This window comes from Sycon ciliatum, chromosome 10, assembly GCF_964019385.1.
Source record: "Sycon ciliatum chromosome 10, ocSycCili1.1, whole genome shotgun sequence".
NCBI lineage: Eukaryota > Metazoa > Porifera > Calcarea > Leucosolenida > Sycettidae > Sycon > Sycon ciliatum.
The window spans coordinates 1,676,222-1,694,734 of NC_088652.1; the positions used below are offsets into that span (position 1 = coordinate 1,676,222).

Genomic DNA, 18,513 nt, shown 5'->3' on the forward strand with positions numbered 1-18,513 from the left:
TCCCTCCATTGTACAGATTCAATGTCCGTGTGGTTTGTACCTTAGCACCACTGGACAGTACCTACTTTTTGTGCTAAATGCTGCACGTTCCGACTCCCATCATCACCTTCTTACCGACTACAGGTTGCTTCTATTCCCAAGTCTAATAAACATCTAGGCACAAGCCCAGCAGAGCCTGCTGTCACGGTGTGCCAATGTACTTGGAGTGTCTCGGTCTGGATTGGTACCGCTGGATTATACCCGTCAATTCTGTGTAGCGCGTTGGTCTAAATGTCTCGCAAAACGCATCACATTGCAACCTGCCTTACACTGTTACAGCACTGTCACTGTCACTGTTAGCCAGTAGAGGCATTGGTCCCGATACACCGACGTACACCGATAGCAAGTACAGTAAAACCTGGCATGGCGACCACTCGGAGAAGGCGACCACCTGTCCTAGAAGACCACTGAAACCAGCACCAAGGGATGCTATTTCCACTAAAAAGACCCTGGATAAGGAGACCACCGGCACCTGGTAACAGAGACCACTTTTTGAACATCCCTTGAGTGGTCGTCTCAGACAGGTTTCGGTGTACATTCGAATATTCTTGCGTGTAAAACAAGTTTTGGCCATCACGTATTATCTACCCAGGCCAAGAGCCAAAACAGAGTTGCAGAGTTTTCACCTAGTCCTTAGTTTTCACCTGCTGAAGTATAACTATGACTGTACAATCATGTACTTGGTGTCTTGAGGATAGCAGTCCGAGTGCATCAGGGTAATTTGACTAAGGACAGCAGCTGTAATCTGGTCGGTCACTGTCGGCGGTTTCTTAGAAACTCACGGTGAGTATTTCCCAAAGTAGGACTATTTTGAATGAAGCTGGTCTTATCCTAGCTGAGTTAGCGTGAATATGGTCAATCTAGAAATGTGTTTTACCGTCATAAGAGACGATAATATTAATTATCCGATGCGTGGCCGACCTCCTCAAATGGATCAGGTTGTGAATTTGAAATTTGGTCCCGATTTACAATTGGAGAGCTACACCACCCTCGACCTATGCCGATGCCGAAATTTAATCATCAATCTCGGAGACTTCAGTAGTGCAGCGCGGAAATTTGATGATGTCGCAGAAGAGAATTTCGGGCATGCACTGGGCAGACTTCGATTCGCTTTCGCTGCAGATCTGGAGATAACCGTCATCGATTGTCCTAGCCATTGGACCACTGAAGTTGTGAGTAAGCTCTTTTTCTGGCGAAGCCTGCTGTTTGGCATGGAAGGTGTGCGATCATATAATATACAGTCTGTAGTTGTTAACATAGTATGCGCATCATCATGGCAGACGCTCACATCCAGCCATCTGTACCAGTCGTGTTTACTGCATTGTATTGCTGGTATGTACAGCACATTTCAAGCTCGCCAGTTTCTTTATCGCGTGTACGGTACGGCGCGGGGACCGAGGAATTAACAGTCAGAGGTAGGCTCCACCCACGCCCAAATCGTGTACAACTTCGCTTAAATTTCAAGTTCAAATGCATACACGATTGCTTAGAATCACTAATGGAAGTACCACTTCAATACATCAGAAAGTTGTTCGTTTATCTCATAGCATATTTGGCAGACAAGCTAAACGATTGGCCTTGGTCTAAATACTTTCCGATTGACGTTACCGGCTGTGAGCTATGCACACGGTTGGTGGTTTCTGCCCGCATATTTTGCCTCAATATTCTCGCTACCTTTCAATCCTTTACGTCCTGCTATATATCCAAAGAGAATGGCCTTTGCCGTTGTTCATCTTTGTGTAATAGCAATTCGGAGGAGTACAGAGCACATCTATCTATATTTTCCTCTGGATTCTACACGTATTCTGGCTCAGATAACGAACCTGTAGAATCTCGGGAGGCAAACAATGTTACCACATATCTTTCACCTAAACCATGAACGCAGTTTTATGAACAAAAACACCTTCCTTTCATCCCAAGTAGCTTCATCTATTATTAATGCGATTGATTTAATAACCGCAATCAATGAGACAAGCCGAATCGACATTGGTGTATACTTTATTCATGCAATGTAAAACGGTGGAGAGTGCACATTGTCTCCACCGTTTCACATTGCATGAATAAAGTATACACAAATGTCGATTCAGCTTGTCTTATTGATCGCGGTGTTTAAAATTATTGTCTCCTCCCCGTTTGTTATTGATTCACTTGTACATGACGTACTTTTTACAGTAGAAGAATTCTTCACATTCATTTTTCCAATTGTTTTTCATTTTCTTACGTTGCGTTATACAGCTAGTGCTAAGTTTTGAAAATAGTTGCAGTTTCTGATATCTGGCTGGTCCATATGCACGCACAGGACGAGCGTATCATTATAGCAGCAGATTATAGGCTGGAGCGCTGTGGATCAGACAGATCTATGCAAGGGGCATGTGGAGCCAAAGTTGCGTGTACAGGCTCAACGGCAGCGTAGGTTTGCGTTGTGTTCGGCTGGTTTATATTACATTTTTAGACTTGCAGAAAACTAATAAACTGCAGCACTCCACACAGGCTGTGGAAGTCACAGCGGAAGCCGTGGAAGCATGGGAATTAGGAATCATGATTTAATTAAATACAGGCAAAGGCATTCAAGTGCACGATCATGTACATGTACATGATTGTATGGACTAAAATAGCATAAAAATAATAACAACTCAACTCTGAGGATGGAAGCCATAGTGTTACCATGGAGACATGCTGAAATCAAACATCTCAAATTCTGCCTGGCATGGGAATGGGAGTAGAAAATTAAAAAAAATACTTCGAAGTCACGTCACGAAAATCACGATTTTTTCTTCTTTTTCTCCGATGACTTCGTACACTCAGAGCCAGGCACAAGTCACATCAAAAAATAAAACCCGGCCAAAATGTGGCATAAACCTAGCCAAATTGTGAAATTTTGTTTAGGAAATGTCCAGAGGGTCAGGGTGAGGTGATGAGGGCTGGCAAAGACGGATGCCTAGTGCACTAGGGTAAAGGTCGTACAATCTAAAAGCGTTCACGCTTCGTGTGAAACTAGGCTAGAGGCCGAGTTTCCGCATCCGTAGGAACGCCGTCATCCCTCAAGGATCACGGCGCAGATGCAGCTCCTAAAGCGCGGTGAGATGGGAGTAGATAAGACGCACCACAAACTGGTTTGGTGCGTCTGATATAATCCAAACAGGAAGCATAAAACAAAACGTGCCAGCTTGCAGCCATGATGAATTTCATTAGTACTAGTAGCCACGACGAGGCGAACGTGATGCATCTGCTACGCACGTGTTCACACTATTGTCTGGTTACTGTGAGCGCATGGCGGCGCGAGTGATGGTAGAGCTTATGCCACCCTCCTCGGTGTTGTTACTGTAGCTTGAATGGCTCGTGACCATTGGCGGCAGGGTGGCATTGGGAAAGAAACGCTTGAGCTCGCGGGATAAGCTCTCGGCAACGACCTGCGGGGAGTCAGACTCTCGCAACGGTACGGGCACTATGTAGTATCCCTTGTGGATGAGTGCGAGTAAGGCCAAGCGTAGTGATGACGGCACCGCTATGTGTAGACTTGGCATGTTCTGTATATATACACACAGATAACCACACATACACCCACCCATATACGCATACATACACATACATACATACAGACATGTGTACACATGTACACCCACCAGACCCAGACAGATTCTGCTCCGCTCGCCTCGATATTTTGCCGCAAAATGTTGCTGCTAATCTTCGATATTTTTCCGAGCCTGGCAAAAGAAAATCGATATTTTGCTCCGGAAAAACGTGTATTTTATGCACTTCCCGTACGTTTCATAAAATCGTGAGGTCGGTTTCTCAACACGGGTTTCCACGCATGTGTCCCTGGGTTCTTCCAAAATCATATTAATCCACACTGAATCCCAGTGATACTTTGGTGATATGATCTCGTCCTTGCCGGCAGCGTATCAGGCTAAACGGGTAAGAAACAGTAGGACATCCAAGTATCAGGCATCGATTTTACCCAACATCTCGACATTTTGCTCCGATTTAGCCGGCAATTTCCGCTCTTTCAATTCTTCGATATTTTGCCGAAAGAATTGCCGGCAGGATCCGTCTGGGCCTAACACCCACATACTTGTGCACACACACACACAGACACGAGCACAATGAGAATGTGAGGGAGAGGTAGAGAGAGAGAGAGAGAGAGAGAGAGAGAGAGAGAGAGAGAGAGAGAGAGAGAGAGAAGAGGGGGGGGGGGAGAAGAGAGAAGAGGAAGAAACAGTGCTTCGATAGGGTAGCTTGGTCTTCGTTTCTCCTTCAAGCAGTAACATGGATCAGAGAGCACTTTCGACGCGCTCTCAAAAACGTGTCCAATCCTGTTCGTTCCTGAACACACTTGCAACCATGAAACGTGGAGTGCAGTCCACAGCCAAATGAACCTGCGTTCATTTTTCAGGTGCAGTGTCAAAAGAGTCCATTCAGGACCATGTGTTGTACATGTGGTCGATTCAGGATGGTGACAGCCCCGTCGTGCGCGCCCTCATGTCACAGACTGAGAACCTAGCTCTGATCGAGGGAGTTCTCTACCGCGAAACACTGCCATCGCTAGCACGGCAATTAGTAGTTCCGGCAGTTTTACACACCAAATTTCTAAATGAGGCGCACGCCGGCCGCACTTCTGGCCATTTTGGCCAGGATCGTACATTAGCCCGTTTAAGATCGGTAGCATATTGGCCGGGGATGTCCGTAGATGTGGCCCTCTATTGCAAAAAGCTGTACGACTTGCGAGCGCGGTAAAGATCCGCCCAGGGCTGTGAAAGCCCCGCTTGGTACTATTTGCGTAGGTGCCCCATTTGAAGTTATGGCGATGGACATCATGGGACCCCTTCCCCTCACGGCTCGTGGTAATAAGTATGTATTAGTGGTTGCAGACTATTTTTCTAAGTGGGTAGAAATTATTCCCCTCCCGGATATGAAGGCCGAGACCGTAGCAGACCGTTTGGTTGACCGGGTATTTTTGAAGTTTGGAGTCCCCTGTCAATTACATTCGGACCAGGGCCCTAATTTTGAGAGCCGCCTCATCTCCTCTTTATGTAAATTGTTGGGGGTTTGTAAGTCCCGCACCACCCCTTACCGGCCACAGTCAGATGGTCTTGTCGAGAGGGCAAACCGCACGATTCAGGTGGCCCTCCGGGCCTATGTCGCAGACGACCAAACATCCTGGGACCGCCACCTTCCTCTGGTACAATTTGCTTACAATACGGGTGTCCACCGTGCTACGGGATTCACCCCTCATTTTGTGCTATTTGGGAGGGAGGCCCGTTTACCCCTTGATCTTTTTCTCCCTGCCCCGGGGGTCCCTCAAGTTACTCCTCTGCCCGCATATATCACAAATTTGCGGTCATCTTTGGCTAGGGCGTTTGGTGTAGTCCGGGATCGCCTGGGAGTGGCACATCGGGTGGCTAAATCTACTTATGATAGGCGGGTGAAATCCCCCAGTTTTCAACCAGGTGACTATGTCTGGCTCCATGCAGTTCCGCCCCCGGGTGTCAGCCCTAAGCTATTTCGCCCCTGGACTGGGCCATGGCAGGTAGAAGTAATTAAGGGAGTGGTGTGTTCCATTGTACGGGTGGGACCCCCTCCTTCGGCCCGCCATGCTAAGCATTTAACAGTGCACACCGATCGGTTACGGGCTGTCCATGGTAAGGTAGTGGTTCCCCCAGGGGTACAGCAGGGAGTGTCTCCGCCTGAAATTACGGCGATGCCATCTATGGGGGGTCCAGCCATGTTTTTGCCCGCCCCGTTTGGTGCACCCCACCCTGTGGCTCCGGCTCCCGTTCTGGTTCAGCCCCCGGGTTCGGTCCCCACCCCTCCTCCTTCACCCCCGGGTTCCCCTCCGGGTACGCCCCCGTCTCCTCCGTCCCCGCCCCGGCCTGGTACACCCCGACCCAGACGTTCATGTGTGTTGTCGCCTGGGGGTTACCTCGCCTTAGAGGCAGGACAGGGTCAGCTTCCGTGGAAGGGGTGGTGATTGCTTGAGGCTGCGTGCTCCAGTTGTTTCGGTTGTTTTTGTCACTTTTTTTTTTGCTCGTTCTAGTTATCGCGCCGCCGCGGCCCCGACTTCTGTCTATTTCGCCATGACGGGGTCGGAGTGCTCTCTACCGGTTGCTCCGTTGCCTCCCCCGCTCTGTCCACCGGCACCTCCAGCACTCCCGTTGCTTCGCCGTGTGCGCCGTCGGTCTCGCCGCTCGAGACAGCGCCGCAGAGTCCGCCGGGCAGCGCAGCAAACAGCACCATGCATGTCACCTGATTCACTGTCAGCACTATCCGCACCCTCTTCACCTGCACCGCGCCGGCTACGCCTCCTGTCCTGGAGGACTTATCCGATGTTGTTCCTTTGGTGGACATTTATTGCTATAACGATCTCGCGTAAGCTGCATTTTTCTCTTGCATGTGTAATTTTGTTTGTCTCGACTGTTGGGTGGGTGGCGTACTAGGTTGGTGCTGTTCAAATAATAAAGATCCAAAGGGACAACTACAGGTCGAACAGCTCGCCAGCCGGGGTCCTCTGCAAAATCTGTTGCTTGCAGGTTCCATTTGATTGATGCACAGTTTTGCGGGGCTCCCGACTGGTGTTAACCCTCCTGGCCTACTCGTCATGCGTTCAACAGTCGTGACCCCACTTCTTTTGTGTTTTATTGTCGCCTATTTATGTTGTTTCACATTTCATTTCCCCGGTCTTTCTGTCTTCTTCTCCGGTCTGTCTTCTCCTGTTTTTTTTTTATATATACACTTCCATCCACAGGAGTGGATGTCTTTTTTCGGTTGGGGATAGTGTTGTACATGTGGTCGCGCTTGTAGCTCTGTGTCGTACATGCGGCTGCGCGGGTGTCTCTTGTCGTACATGTGGCTGCGCTTGTGTCTCTTTTGTCGCACACGTGGCTGCGTATGTGTCTCTGTGTCGTACATGCTGCTGACCCGTGGTACACGCCGCTGCGCTGTCTTGGAATGCTTTGTACATGCCGCTGCACCGTCTTCTGTCCCCTCCGTATGCATTATTTCTAATCTCGTCCCCGTTGCATACACATTTTCTCGTCTTGTCTCCGTTGTATTTGTCTGGTTGCCGTCTTGTGTCCGTCGTATTTCCCCGTCGTTCGTCTTTGTCTCCCGTCCTGTTCAGGCCTTGTTGTACTTTGCACAGGCACCTCTTTAGTATCCCTCACCCCACTTTTTCCCCTCTTTTCTCCACGTCCCCATAATATATTCTCTTGTCCGTTTTGTTGGAGCGCAGTTCTCCCCTCTTTTCTCCACGTCCCCATAATATATTCTCTTGTCCGTTTTGTTGGAGCGCAGTTCTCCAGTCGCCTTACTGAAAGCAAGTTAGAGAAAACGCTCTCTCTCCCAGTGTGCACGAGTCTTTTGTTGTTGTGTGGAGTGGCGAGGAGAGCCACAGTTCGTCGGATTAAACTGACGACACATGGGAAATCATCCAAAATTCAAGAAAGAGCTTCGAACAAGTTTTGATTTCCTTCATCGCAATCGCTAGTTACGGGTCAAACATCGTCCTTGGGACAAGATAAAAGTGATACAGTCAACTTTGCGTATACCGACACTCGGCGGCGGAGCATCAGAAAAGTGTCCTTATTCCCGAAGTGTCCTTATACCCCAAGTTTCATAATGTATACACTTAGATGGGACTTTGCTCTGGGCATGGAAATTCTGTCATTATTCGCGAATTGTCGTTATATCCGCAGACGTTATTAGCGAAGTTGACTGTAGATTGTCAAATTGGATACAGTCATTTTCACTAGTCACAATGCAGTTGTTTGAATGTGAGACCGCCCGTGCCTGGCAACGTGGTCGGTAGTACCAGGTTAGTCCAGTCTAGGCTAGTCGCTAGTTACGGTGGTCGTTAGTTGCAGGGTTTTTACCGTAGTAAAAAAAATGAATTACACGTAGACACAAAAGTCAAAACTACAAAGACATTACGGTAAAACGGCCGATTTTAGCGTGAAATTTTGTTAGTGACTTTAGCCAGTGGTTGTGAGACTTACCCACTCACCCCCACCGTTAGGCGCTGCATCTGCCGCTAGGGTTTATCGGGTGTTAGCGGCCGTCGTGAGTTCCCTTCGGGAACGGATACGATAATTTACTTTTTTTTTTTTTTGGGAAAGGAGTGTTTTTGCTAAACTTTTGCCGTGCCGATCGAAATCTTACATGTACAGCAGCACAGTACTACAGTCCATTCATCGGAATCTGGCCCGCTGGCTTTTGAAAGTCGGATTTGGGCCGAATTGAGGATCAAAAACCCACTTTAAATCTCAAAAATCTGGGTTTTGGATCTGCTTCTCCATACATTTTGCCATGGCATACCTGTCCTAATTTTGTAAAACCTGGCTGAATTTTATTTCCCTGTTCTTGGACTTTTCTGGCCTCAAATGTGGCGAGGAGTAATTGCACGGGTCACACAATGCAGGATGTACTGTTGTTTTCACGATATCTACAATTATGTGCGAGAGACACCAAAAGTTAGGGTGCCAGTTTCCAATGAATGGACTGTAGTCACCTTCTTTTTTGAACTCTGAAACTCGGATTGCTGAAATTATTTCGTCTCGTATTGGTCCTGATTCAGAAAGCGCCAACAAATCACCCGCTAAAATTAGCAGTTCTACAAGTACAGTATTCAATAGTTGAAGGGAGTGGAAATGACTATGTCTGGAGTAGGACATTGACTGACAAGCAATTCTGATATTTCACTTACTTTGTCAGTAACTGGGAACAAAGCAACGCAGCGCATTGAACTGCTGCCGCTGCCGCTAACAGCAGCGTGACCCACTCCACCGGCACGGCCATGCCGGGGGCGCAAAGACGCAGCGTTGTATGCAGGTTGATGATGGGAGTGTAAGGGATGCTGCTGCTGCTGCTGCTGTTGTTGCTGGTACTGCTGCTGGTACTGCTGCTGCTGTTGCTGGTGCTGCTGCTGCTGCTGGTACTGCAGGTGCTGCTGGTGGTGGTGCTGGTGTTGCTGCGAAGAATGATAATGTTGTTGCTGTTGCTGCTGTTGGTACTGATAATGCTGATGGTGTTGCTGCGGGGGGAGTATCTCCTGCTGCCATGGCTTGGACAGGTGCTGTGCAGAACTCCCTGTTGGCATCCAAGCATGGAACTCCGCTAGGACGGGGTCATACTGCAGAACGTCGGAATACCAGCCTGGGAGCACTTCGACGTGCTTCAATCTCCGGCGCAGGATACCCTGGAGTAATGCATGACAATGGAACACAGCGCATAAACCAGGACTCCACAGGGTGTGCGGCGAGTGTGTAGACTGCTAGCTGAGCTGTGGCTCACTCCTCCGTTGCCATGTGATGCCTAGTGGCTCTAGTGCATTCAACCAAATCTTGCAGCCTAACTTTTCGCTGTCTTGCACGTACAGTTGTAGATATCGTGAAAACAACATACATCCTGCATTGTGTGAACCGTGCAATTTTTCATTGCCCCATTTGACGTCGGGAAAATTTAAGGATATGGAGTTTAACAAAATCTAGATTTTAGGGGTCATCCGTATTTTTCGAAAAATTAAAAAATCCGTCCACAAGCAAAAAGAGGGTGGGTGGTCAAGAGCGCTCGCTAGCTGGCGGAATTTAATTTTTTGATTTTCGGCACCTTTTTTTTTTCTTTTCTTTTTTACTTCAGTGACTTTCATACGCTTGTTGCACTGACTGTCATGTGTAAAGTACTGTAGTATATAGGGTCGATTGTCACAAACTGTTGTGTATGCAAGTTAGTCATAATATATCTACTACACCGTTTGCTACTGTATTGCGCATGCTCGCATATTGTGGTTGTTGTTGTTGTTACTTTACCTCAGTCCTGACCAAGAGTAATGTCTTCCCGAAATGCTAGTGTTTGTGGCGTGCCAGAGAGAATGCATGAATGTAATGGTATGTTAGTCTGCAAGGGGACATAACACAAACACCAGTATGATGTAGTGTCTGCTAGAATCCGTGCTGCACTCGCGCGCGCGCGCGCGAAAATCAGCAGTCGGATTTCAGTTGCCACATGCATAGTACTTGTCACACAAGTGAAGTCAGTGAACACGGGGTGAGTTCTTATTTGCGAGCTGGGCATTGGGAAAAATCAAAAAATTTATGGGAAAATACGGGGGTGGGCGGGCGGGTAGGTCAGAGACAATTTTGCACGAGGACGGATTTTTTAATTTTTCGAAAACTACAGCCGATCCCTTATGTAGATTCTTCCTCCCCCTCCTCCTCCTCCTCCTCCCCTCCAAGAAGCTAGTGTGATCAAGACATTTGGTCCAGTGGAAGAAAAGAACAAAAACAAAAGAAAAACAGAGAGGGTCATGGAAACTTGGTAAACACAGAGTAACACCAAAAAGAAAACAACAACAGAACAAAGCAAACAAAGCAGGGAATATTTAATGGAAACAAGGAAAACGGTGGGGAACAAGTTATGCGTTAGAGTCAACCAACTAAACCAGGTTCTGAACAGTCAGACATGCACAAGGTCTGGCGCTACCTTGTGCACGTCTGACTGTTCAAAACCTGGTTTAGTTGGTGGTCTCTAACGCATAGTTTGTGCCCCACCGTTTTCCCTGTTTCCAGTTAATATTTTCCTTGGCTCGCCATCTGATTACTAAACGCAGGAAATCATACCTTTAGCAGTGCCGAGGCATGGGCTGACGGAACTTGCACGTCTTTAGCCCCTCGCCGTTTCCTCTCGGCGAAGCTCACCTGATCGGACAGTATTCGCTTGGCTTGTGCAAGAACTATCCAAACCACAAAGAACAGTTCATCCATGAGTCTGTGATTTGCATTTGCAAAGAACAACGCTAGGAAGAGCAACCCAAGATGGAGTCGGAAAACAGACGTAAGCAAATAGCAAAGCTGTATGTTGCCTGCGCTATCTATTGCCTTTTTAAAATTGAGTGTTTATGTGTGTGTGTGTGTGTGTGTGTGTGTGTGTGTGTGTGCTTGTGTGTGTGTGTGTGTTTGTGTGTGTTTGTGCGCGAGTGCATGTGCGCAGCTGTGGGGTAGCTCATGCTTGTGCGGAAAAGCTCAAACATGAGAAAGTGAGAGGAGTGAAAGGGTGGAATGTCAGTGAACGTCAGTGGGTAGTGTATATGGTACATGGTGGGGCAGGGCATAGATTAACGGCCGGACATCGGACATCGGACATTTTCCGGCCATTTTCGGCCACTGACTGGACCTTTTCAATTTCACCGGACATAGTGCCCGGTCAAAAAAGTAAAAAAAGAGCAGCGACCTTTCGACCTTTTTATGCAGAGTTGGGCTTTCTTCGGAGCTTCGTGCCAAATGCGACTTGCATATCGTACAACTAACACGTACACCGTAGTCTCAGGCGTAGACTTCACTATTTACTTGATCCGCCTGTAGCAACGCGTTGTTGCTACAGTCAATTCACACACGTCCGGGCATGTCCGGAGAGATTTCAAAACGGAAGGACATTTGTCCGAGCTAAATGAAATCCTTACGCTATGCCCTGGTGGAGGGGGGTGGGGGGGGGGGGGTGGTATCGTATGTGTACATGGTGCCTGGTGGGGGGGGGGGCAGACCTATTCACACGGTAGTGGAGGGCAGCACTGCACTAGGCTTAGTTACAAATACTGAAATAGTAATTACCTGAACTAGTCATAGCTGTAGGCCCAACCATGGGAGTAGTCTGACAGCCGTCCACGCCCAGCAGCTGCTCGATTGCTTCAAGACTATCAACATCAGTGGGCTGAGACTGGGACGGGGCTGGCAAAGACAGCGTTCCTGCTGGCTTACGACCAGTGCTCTGCATAGTACTGGAGGCAGTGCTCTGTGTAATGCCAGTGCCTTGCATACTGGCAGTGCCTGTATAGCTGGGAGTTCTCTGCACTGTGTTGCTGGCAATGCTCAGCGTACCGGCAGCGCTCAGCCTTGTACTGGCAGTGTCTGTGTTGCTGGCTACGCTATGCGTACTGGCAATACTCTGTGTACTTCCAGTGCTCTGTGTTGTACGGGTAGCGCTCTGCGTTCTACTGGCAGTGTCTGTGTGGGTGGCTGCGGTACGCGCCGGTCCAGAGAGAATGCGCATGACATCATCATACATAAAGTTATCCACCGTGTCGTCGATGTCGTTGTGCCCTCGTTTCCAGTCCTTTTCTTTCCCTCCTCCATGCTGCCGCTGCTCCAGTGAGTCGGGGTCGAGTAGCAGCTCGCTAGACCGTATCCAGTCCAGTGAACTTACAGTGTTGCTGCGCTCGCTCAGCACCTTCCCCACCAGTAGCGACGCTCTGTTCGCGGCCGTGTTGCCGTCGGTTGCGCTGCTGTCGTTGCCATTGGTGACGACGGGTTGTGACGATGCAGCACTGGCGGCGTTGAGGCTCGCCCGCTCAGGTTGCTCCGGACGATGGCGGAATATGGAGGTGACGAATTTCACGAGACGTCCGGCTCCACTCTGGTCGCCTGGCCGGGATTTGTTGATTGCGACTGAGCTCCGTTGTTGAGACCGTGTATTGGCAGCGGAAAACGCTCGAGATGTGGCATCGCCGCTGGAAGCTGTTGCCGACGACCCTAAACCCGCCTGCCACTCGCCAACGGTGCAACTGGCGTCGAGTGCTGTGGTTGCGATCCAAAACTCTTCCTGTCGGCGCGTCAATGGTGGCTCCTGTGGCCGTGCTGTATCGGATGCATCGGAGCAAAGCGTCTCGGCCATTCCTGCAACTTGCCGACATGCCGCGGCAAGTTTCTGAAACGTGTCAGCGCCTGGCGTGCCAGCTGCTGCTGGACCACAACCCGTTTCTGTTGTCGCCTTTCTGTGCGATGCAGTGGATGCAGAGGCCCACACAACCAACAGCAATTGCTGTATGAAAGTGCACAGGGCAGGGTCGGACAGCAATGCGTTGCCGGTGACGAACAGATCGCGCGTCTGGACGGCACGCGTCAGCACGGCCGGGAAATATTCTCTAGTCGTCAGCTGTGTAGCCTCGCAGTGCTGCTGCTGCTGTTGTTGGTGGTGCTCTTGCAGATCCAGCGCATGGGCGTTGAGACACAGACACACTGCAAGCTTGGTGTCGCACTGGCCCAGCTCTCCGCGGACGTACCAGTCGAGCACCATGCACAGCGCGTCGGAGAACACGCCGGGCATCTGGCACATCGTCCGCACCAGCTTGCTCAGCGGCCGTCGATGCAGTGCATCGCGCCACTCGTTGCCGTTCTCGGTTAAATGCTCGGCAACGGAGCGTGCCAACTCGGGAGAGGCAATCGACGCTTCCACGATAAGAGTGCTGGCGAGGTCGGCCACGTCCTCAGGAGAGAAGAGAGGAAAGGAAACCTGACCGAGGTTTCGCAAGGCGTCCGACAACGCCTGGCGATACCATTGCGGCATCGGGGAGAGATTCCTAGCCAGATACACGGCGATTTGAAGATCTGTTGCTGTTGCACGGTCAATACGTTTGCTTGTGATGGCAGCTTCTGTGCTGCTGCTGCTGCTGCTGTCATCCCCTGTACCCTGGTGGAATTAGAAAAGAAACACATACGAAACATCGATCTCAGGGGCATTGGAAGCTATTCTAGCTATTCTACATGGGCAAGGCTACGACAAGCTGGGGAGGGGGTCCGGGGTCCTCCCCAGGAAACGTTTTGGAAAATTGGGGCCAAATAGCCCATATTTCATTGATTCCAAAATCACGTTTGAAAATTGTTGATGCAGGCTTTGCACATGCATTTTGTTCCACCTACACTTGTTTAAAGGGGAAGTGCATCGATTTTTCGAGTAGGGTCCAGAAGAAAGACAATTTGATATCGGTTCGAATGGCATATCTCTCGCTTCCATGCGATAAGCCAAACTTGCCAAATCGCCAATTGCATGCTCACGTTGCCATAGCGACCAGCGCAGTGATGACGTACGAAAGGCTTAGCTCCTCCACAGAGAAGGTCGATCACTGCAGAAATTGGTCATTTTTCAATTGTCTTCTTGTATTCACGATGTGAAAGAAGTGCTGTGTTCAATGCTGTTAGTGCCGTGAACTATTTATCGCCCTTCTCATGCATTTCCGACCTGGGCTGACTGTGCCTAGAAATGGTTTCCTCCAGGACAAGATGCTTGGAATTCGCCATCTCTCCTGAGACATTTTCAGCAAACTTTCAAACCTACGACATTATTTCATTCATCAATCTCCACCATCCGTCGTCTCATCTGGCTTCAGAAGATGTTACGAGAGATAGGACAGTCGCCAGGAAGCAACACATTCATCTTCAGGAAGTGGAAAGAGCAAACAGCATGGTCCTTGGTTGGGGGAAATGCTGAACGTCTGATTTGTCCCAACCAAGATTTCAGCATTTTGCTCGTCACTATTTTCGCTTGTCTGCTGGTGTCTCCGCACTCCAGCTTTCTCCTGTCGGTGTCACGTCCCAGTACACAACCGAGAGGACTACTAACAAACAGTTCACTGTACTAACAGCATTGAACACAGCCCTTCTTTCACTTCGTGAATACAATAAACCAATTGAAAATGACCAAATTCTGCAGTGATCGACCTTCTCTGTGGAGGAGCTGAGCCTTTCGTACGTCATCACTGCGCTGGTCGCTATGGCAACGTGAGAGTACAATTGGCGATTTGGCAAGTTTGGCTTATCGCATGGAAGTGAGAGATATGCCATTCGAACCGATATCAAATTGTCTTTCTTCTTGACCATACTCGAAAAATCGATGCACTTCCCCTTTAACCCTTTACCGGTCTACCATAAGCGTACCGATACTATAGTATCGGTACGTTTGGCCCTCATTTGTTTGGGGTCTTGTTGCTAGGAGACAGCTAAAATGGCGCTCTACGCGTAGCTGAGGTCCAAGGCTTTCTGACGATGTGCAAAACAACCATGCTTACCATACAAATTTTTGCCGTATGGATCGACTGAAGTTTGTTGAAATTGGAAAAGACGACCATCCGCCATGCGCGCATTTCAAGAATGCGAGTGCATCTCTTGGGGCCGTGTTTGCCAAGCGTTCTGAGAGCAGTAACATCACCAGTCGAGGCTGGATCTCCCGGGAGGTTTTGCAGTGTAGTGTGTTCAGAAAAAGAGCTCCGTTGAGTCCTGCTAGTTCAAAAATATATCGTCCACGAATGAAGAAACAAAATTCTCCAAACAGAGAGGAAGCCTTCTTGCTGCCGACACGGCGACAGCGACTGTCACAAGGACTCGTCAGGTGCGATCAGCTGATTCGCCTGGCCGTAAGAATCACGGCATGCGTAAGCTCGCGCCTGAGTACTCATCTGAGCGAGAGTGAATCTGACGCGAGCAGCGCTGAGATGAACAAACCGAAACTGCGATATCGTGGAATGGGAATTGCTGCTGCTGGCGTGTCGCCGATGGCGAGGTGTTGGTGTTCAATGGCGGTATTGTAGAGAGCCTACATTTCTTGTAAAGACGTAGCCCTTACCTGATTGTTTATCGTACGACTTCAGCTCCATCACGAACTTGGTATGCCCTTCGTGCTGTGATATTTGTGTATTTCATTCGCAATTGTATTTTCTCTCAGCTTGAAGGGCTACCATGGGCCCTATCCTTGCCTGGACCTAGTCATATTTGAATTTTCTGGACGCGTTCAGGCATACAGATTTTGAAAATATATGGTTTACCCATACCTACATCACCATCATGGTTCTTGAGTTATTGCTGGTTGTGTGTACATGTATTTGCCTGACCACCCCTCACATACATTGAGTTAGACCGGCAAAGGGTTAAGACCTTGATCATCTTTGTTTACCGTTCAGTGATGTAACCTGACTGAAGACTATCACGAGAAAACGTTCTCAGAGAAACCAAACCGTTCCATTAATGATGTGTGTGATATGCCTGTTCATAAGGACTGTGCATTTTGTACTATTTTTAATCATTATTTTATTTATTCAGAATCACGTGGCGCTAGCCAATGAAAAGGTATTTGTTGCGATCTTTTAAACTACTGGTGCGCTTTAGCTGCACCTGCCGCTCCGCTCCCACCCAAGACCGTCACATGCATGCTCTTACCTTTTGAGCATCCAAAGAGCTGCTCAGAACTCCGACTAGATTGCATGTCGATAGCAGGCGCTCCGCCACTCCCAGGCAAAGCGTTTGAGCATGGGCTGTGCCGCGAAGCCGCCGGTGCAGTGTTTCCAGGACCTGAGGTGGAATAGAACAACGATGACGACGACGACAACGACAACAACAACACAACAGCAACAGCTGATCGTTGTCTCCATTCCTTGTTTGACATCCCTGTTTGAATAACGTTATGTACACGCTTCTCTGCATGCTTCTCTGCATGAGAATTGCCATTTGGCACCTGACAGCGATGCCTGGCAGTCACACTGTGCATCTACTGCTTACACAGCTGCATAATGCCATTATTATTTTTTATTTTGAAACTCGGATGTTGAGCCATAAATAAATGTAGAAAAGAAAAGGACATATGGATACGAGTTAAGAGTAACTCTCCATCACTGTAACTGGATACTATATACAGTTAGAAAGTGCAATAACTAGGCACAAAACTGACTGGCACTTTCTGACTGTATATAGTATCCAGTTACAGTGATGGAGAGTTACTCTTAACTCGTATCCATATGTCCTTTTCTTTTCTACATTTTTTTATTTTACTATTATTATTTTTTCGGCAACGCAGATGATGATGATGATGATGATGATGACACGCTTGCTTGATTGTTAATCAGGTACAGAAGTAAAAGCTGTCAAGGTGACCACTCGGATAACGCGACCAACTGTCCAAGGGGACCACTACCAGCAGGACCAAGGGTTGTCAATTTCAGTCTAATGACCCTGGATAAGGAGACCACCTGTACACAGCGACCACGTTTTGAAGGTCCCCTAGCGGTCGCCTTGGACAGGTTACACAGCATATTTAAAAAAAATGCCAGCATATCACAAGACGGAAGACACACTTGTACGCATAACAGCGTTCCTGACAACAACTCGAGACCAGTTGGCAGTGTGTGGTTGCAGTCATGAACACTGCAATATATACAGTGTGCCATATGCATTGTGCTATGTTGGTATCATCCTGCATGCACCGTGTTTCCCGGAGTATAAGCCACCCTTCACCCTAAAATCAAAACTTCACAACCTGTAGCGAAAAATGCACTGATTCCAATGGTGAAGGTCCGAGGTTGACCGGAGCAGCCGTTCCCGAGTTAGCCTAGACCGTTCTTATTTTTCATGCATTACAGTCTGTGCTGCACAGCTGAGTCAGCGTGTATACATTGGTACTACGCTGTGTGTTTAGTGACATTCTAGGCTATCCGTTCTTCAGCAGCACTCCGTCGTTCTCAGTTCTTCGGCACACGCACAGGACTGCATTGCGGCTACAGTGGTCCCTGTATAATCCAGCACTGCTGGATTAGGGAGGGTGCTGGATTAAGGAGGGTGCTGGATTAGGGAGGGTGTTGAATTAGGGAGGGCGCTGGATACGGGAGGGTGCTGGATTAGGGAGGTTGCTGGATTAGGGAGGGTGCTGGATTAGGGAGGTTGCTGGATTAGGGAGGGTGCTGGATTAGGGAGGGTGCTGGGCTAGGGAAGGTGCTGGATTAGGAAGGGTGCTGGATTAGGGAGGGTGCTGGATTAGGGAGGGTGCTGGATTAGGGAGGGTGCTGGATTAGGGAGGGTGCTGGATTAGGGAGGGTGCTGGGTTAAAAATCCGATTTACTGCTGCAATGTCAACAAAGAGGACATTTTGGTAACTGAAAATTGTGCTGGTTTATAAAGTGCTGGATTAAAGGGGAAGTTAAGGCAAAAATCAAAATTTCACTAGTTGTAGTCTCCGGGGTGCTGAGTCGAATGGTCGTGGTCCGAGGAAGCTGAGACGCTCCCTTCCTACTTGAATCCCAATCGAACTCGCGCACTTCCACCGAAACTGGGTGACTGCGCCCTACTAGATGGGGATTTGTATGCAAAATGTCACTAAAAGCACCATTTCGTTCTTATAAAAGCATGGATGACCGCGATTGGCCCATATGTTGTAGTCTTTTGGACGTTGAGTCGCCTGGTTTTGGTCCGAAAAGGCTGCGATGCAGCGTTCCTCCTGTCATGGCCAGCAATCGAGGACATCTGAGAGTTGTAATTTTTGTACTCCTCTAAGGTGTGATTTTTGGCGTGCTGGGCCCAGCACAAGGTCCAGGAAGCCATCTGCAAAAAAACTACAGAAAATGGTTGTTGTTTGATCCTTTGGTGTAATCTTTGTTTCTAGTCGAAGCTAGTTGCTGTTTGGAGCTGAAACGCTGAAATTGACTATTTTCTGCATGTACTCATACATGTACTCATGTACTCAGGCATGCAGTCTCACTCGTATTTTAGCTCTTTTCAGTCTGGAATGGATGCTGCTCTGCGCCCCTTGGTGAACATTTCCTGCGCTCGTGGAGCAGCTGAAAAGGACCACTGGTATGTCTGGTTCCTGGTTTGAAAGTGGAGAGTCGACTTTTGTGCCTTGAAAAAGGAGTAGAGAGCGATAGAGGTACGTCTGTCGCTTATTTTTGAGTGC

The 18,513-nt window shown here is 48.7% G+C and overlaps 1 protein-coding gene across 1 annotated transcript in view; it reads right to left on the minus strand.

Moving 5' to 3' along the window:
- Window positions 1-2,228: 2,228 nt before the first annotated feature.
- The window catches only part of LOC135826337 (uncharacterized), a 26,671-nt gene continuing 10,386 nt past the window's right edge, over window positions 2,229-18,513 (minus strand). The window contains exons 5-9 of the mRNA XM_065338952.1: window positions 16,011-16,142; window positions 11,637-13,491; window positions 10,650-10,762; window positions 8,738-9,229; window positions 2,229-3,566 (exon numbers count right to left, since the gene is read on the minus strand). Of these exons, the coding sequence (XP_065195024.1) occupies window positions 3,297-3,566; window positions 8,738-9,229; window positions 10,650-10,762; window positions 11,637-13,491; window positions 16,011-16,142 (2,862 nt within the window). The 3' untranslated portion in view covers window positions 2,229-3,296. The remainder of the gene's footprint in view (window positions 3,567-8,737; window positions 9,230-10,649; window positions 10,763-11,636; window positions 13,492-16,010; window positions 16,143-18,513) is intronic.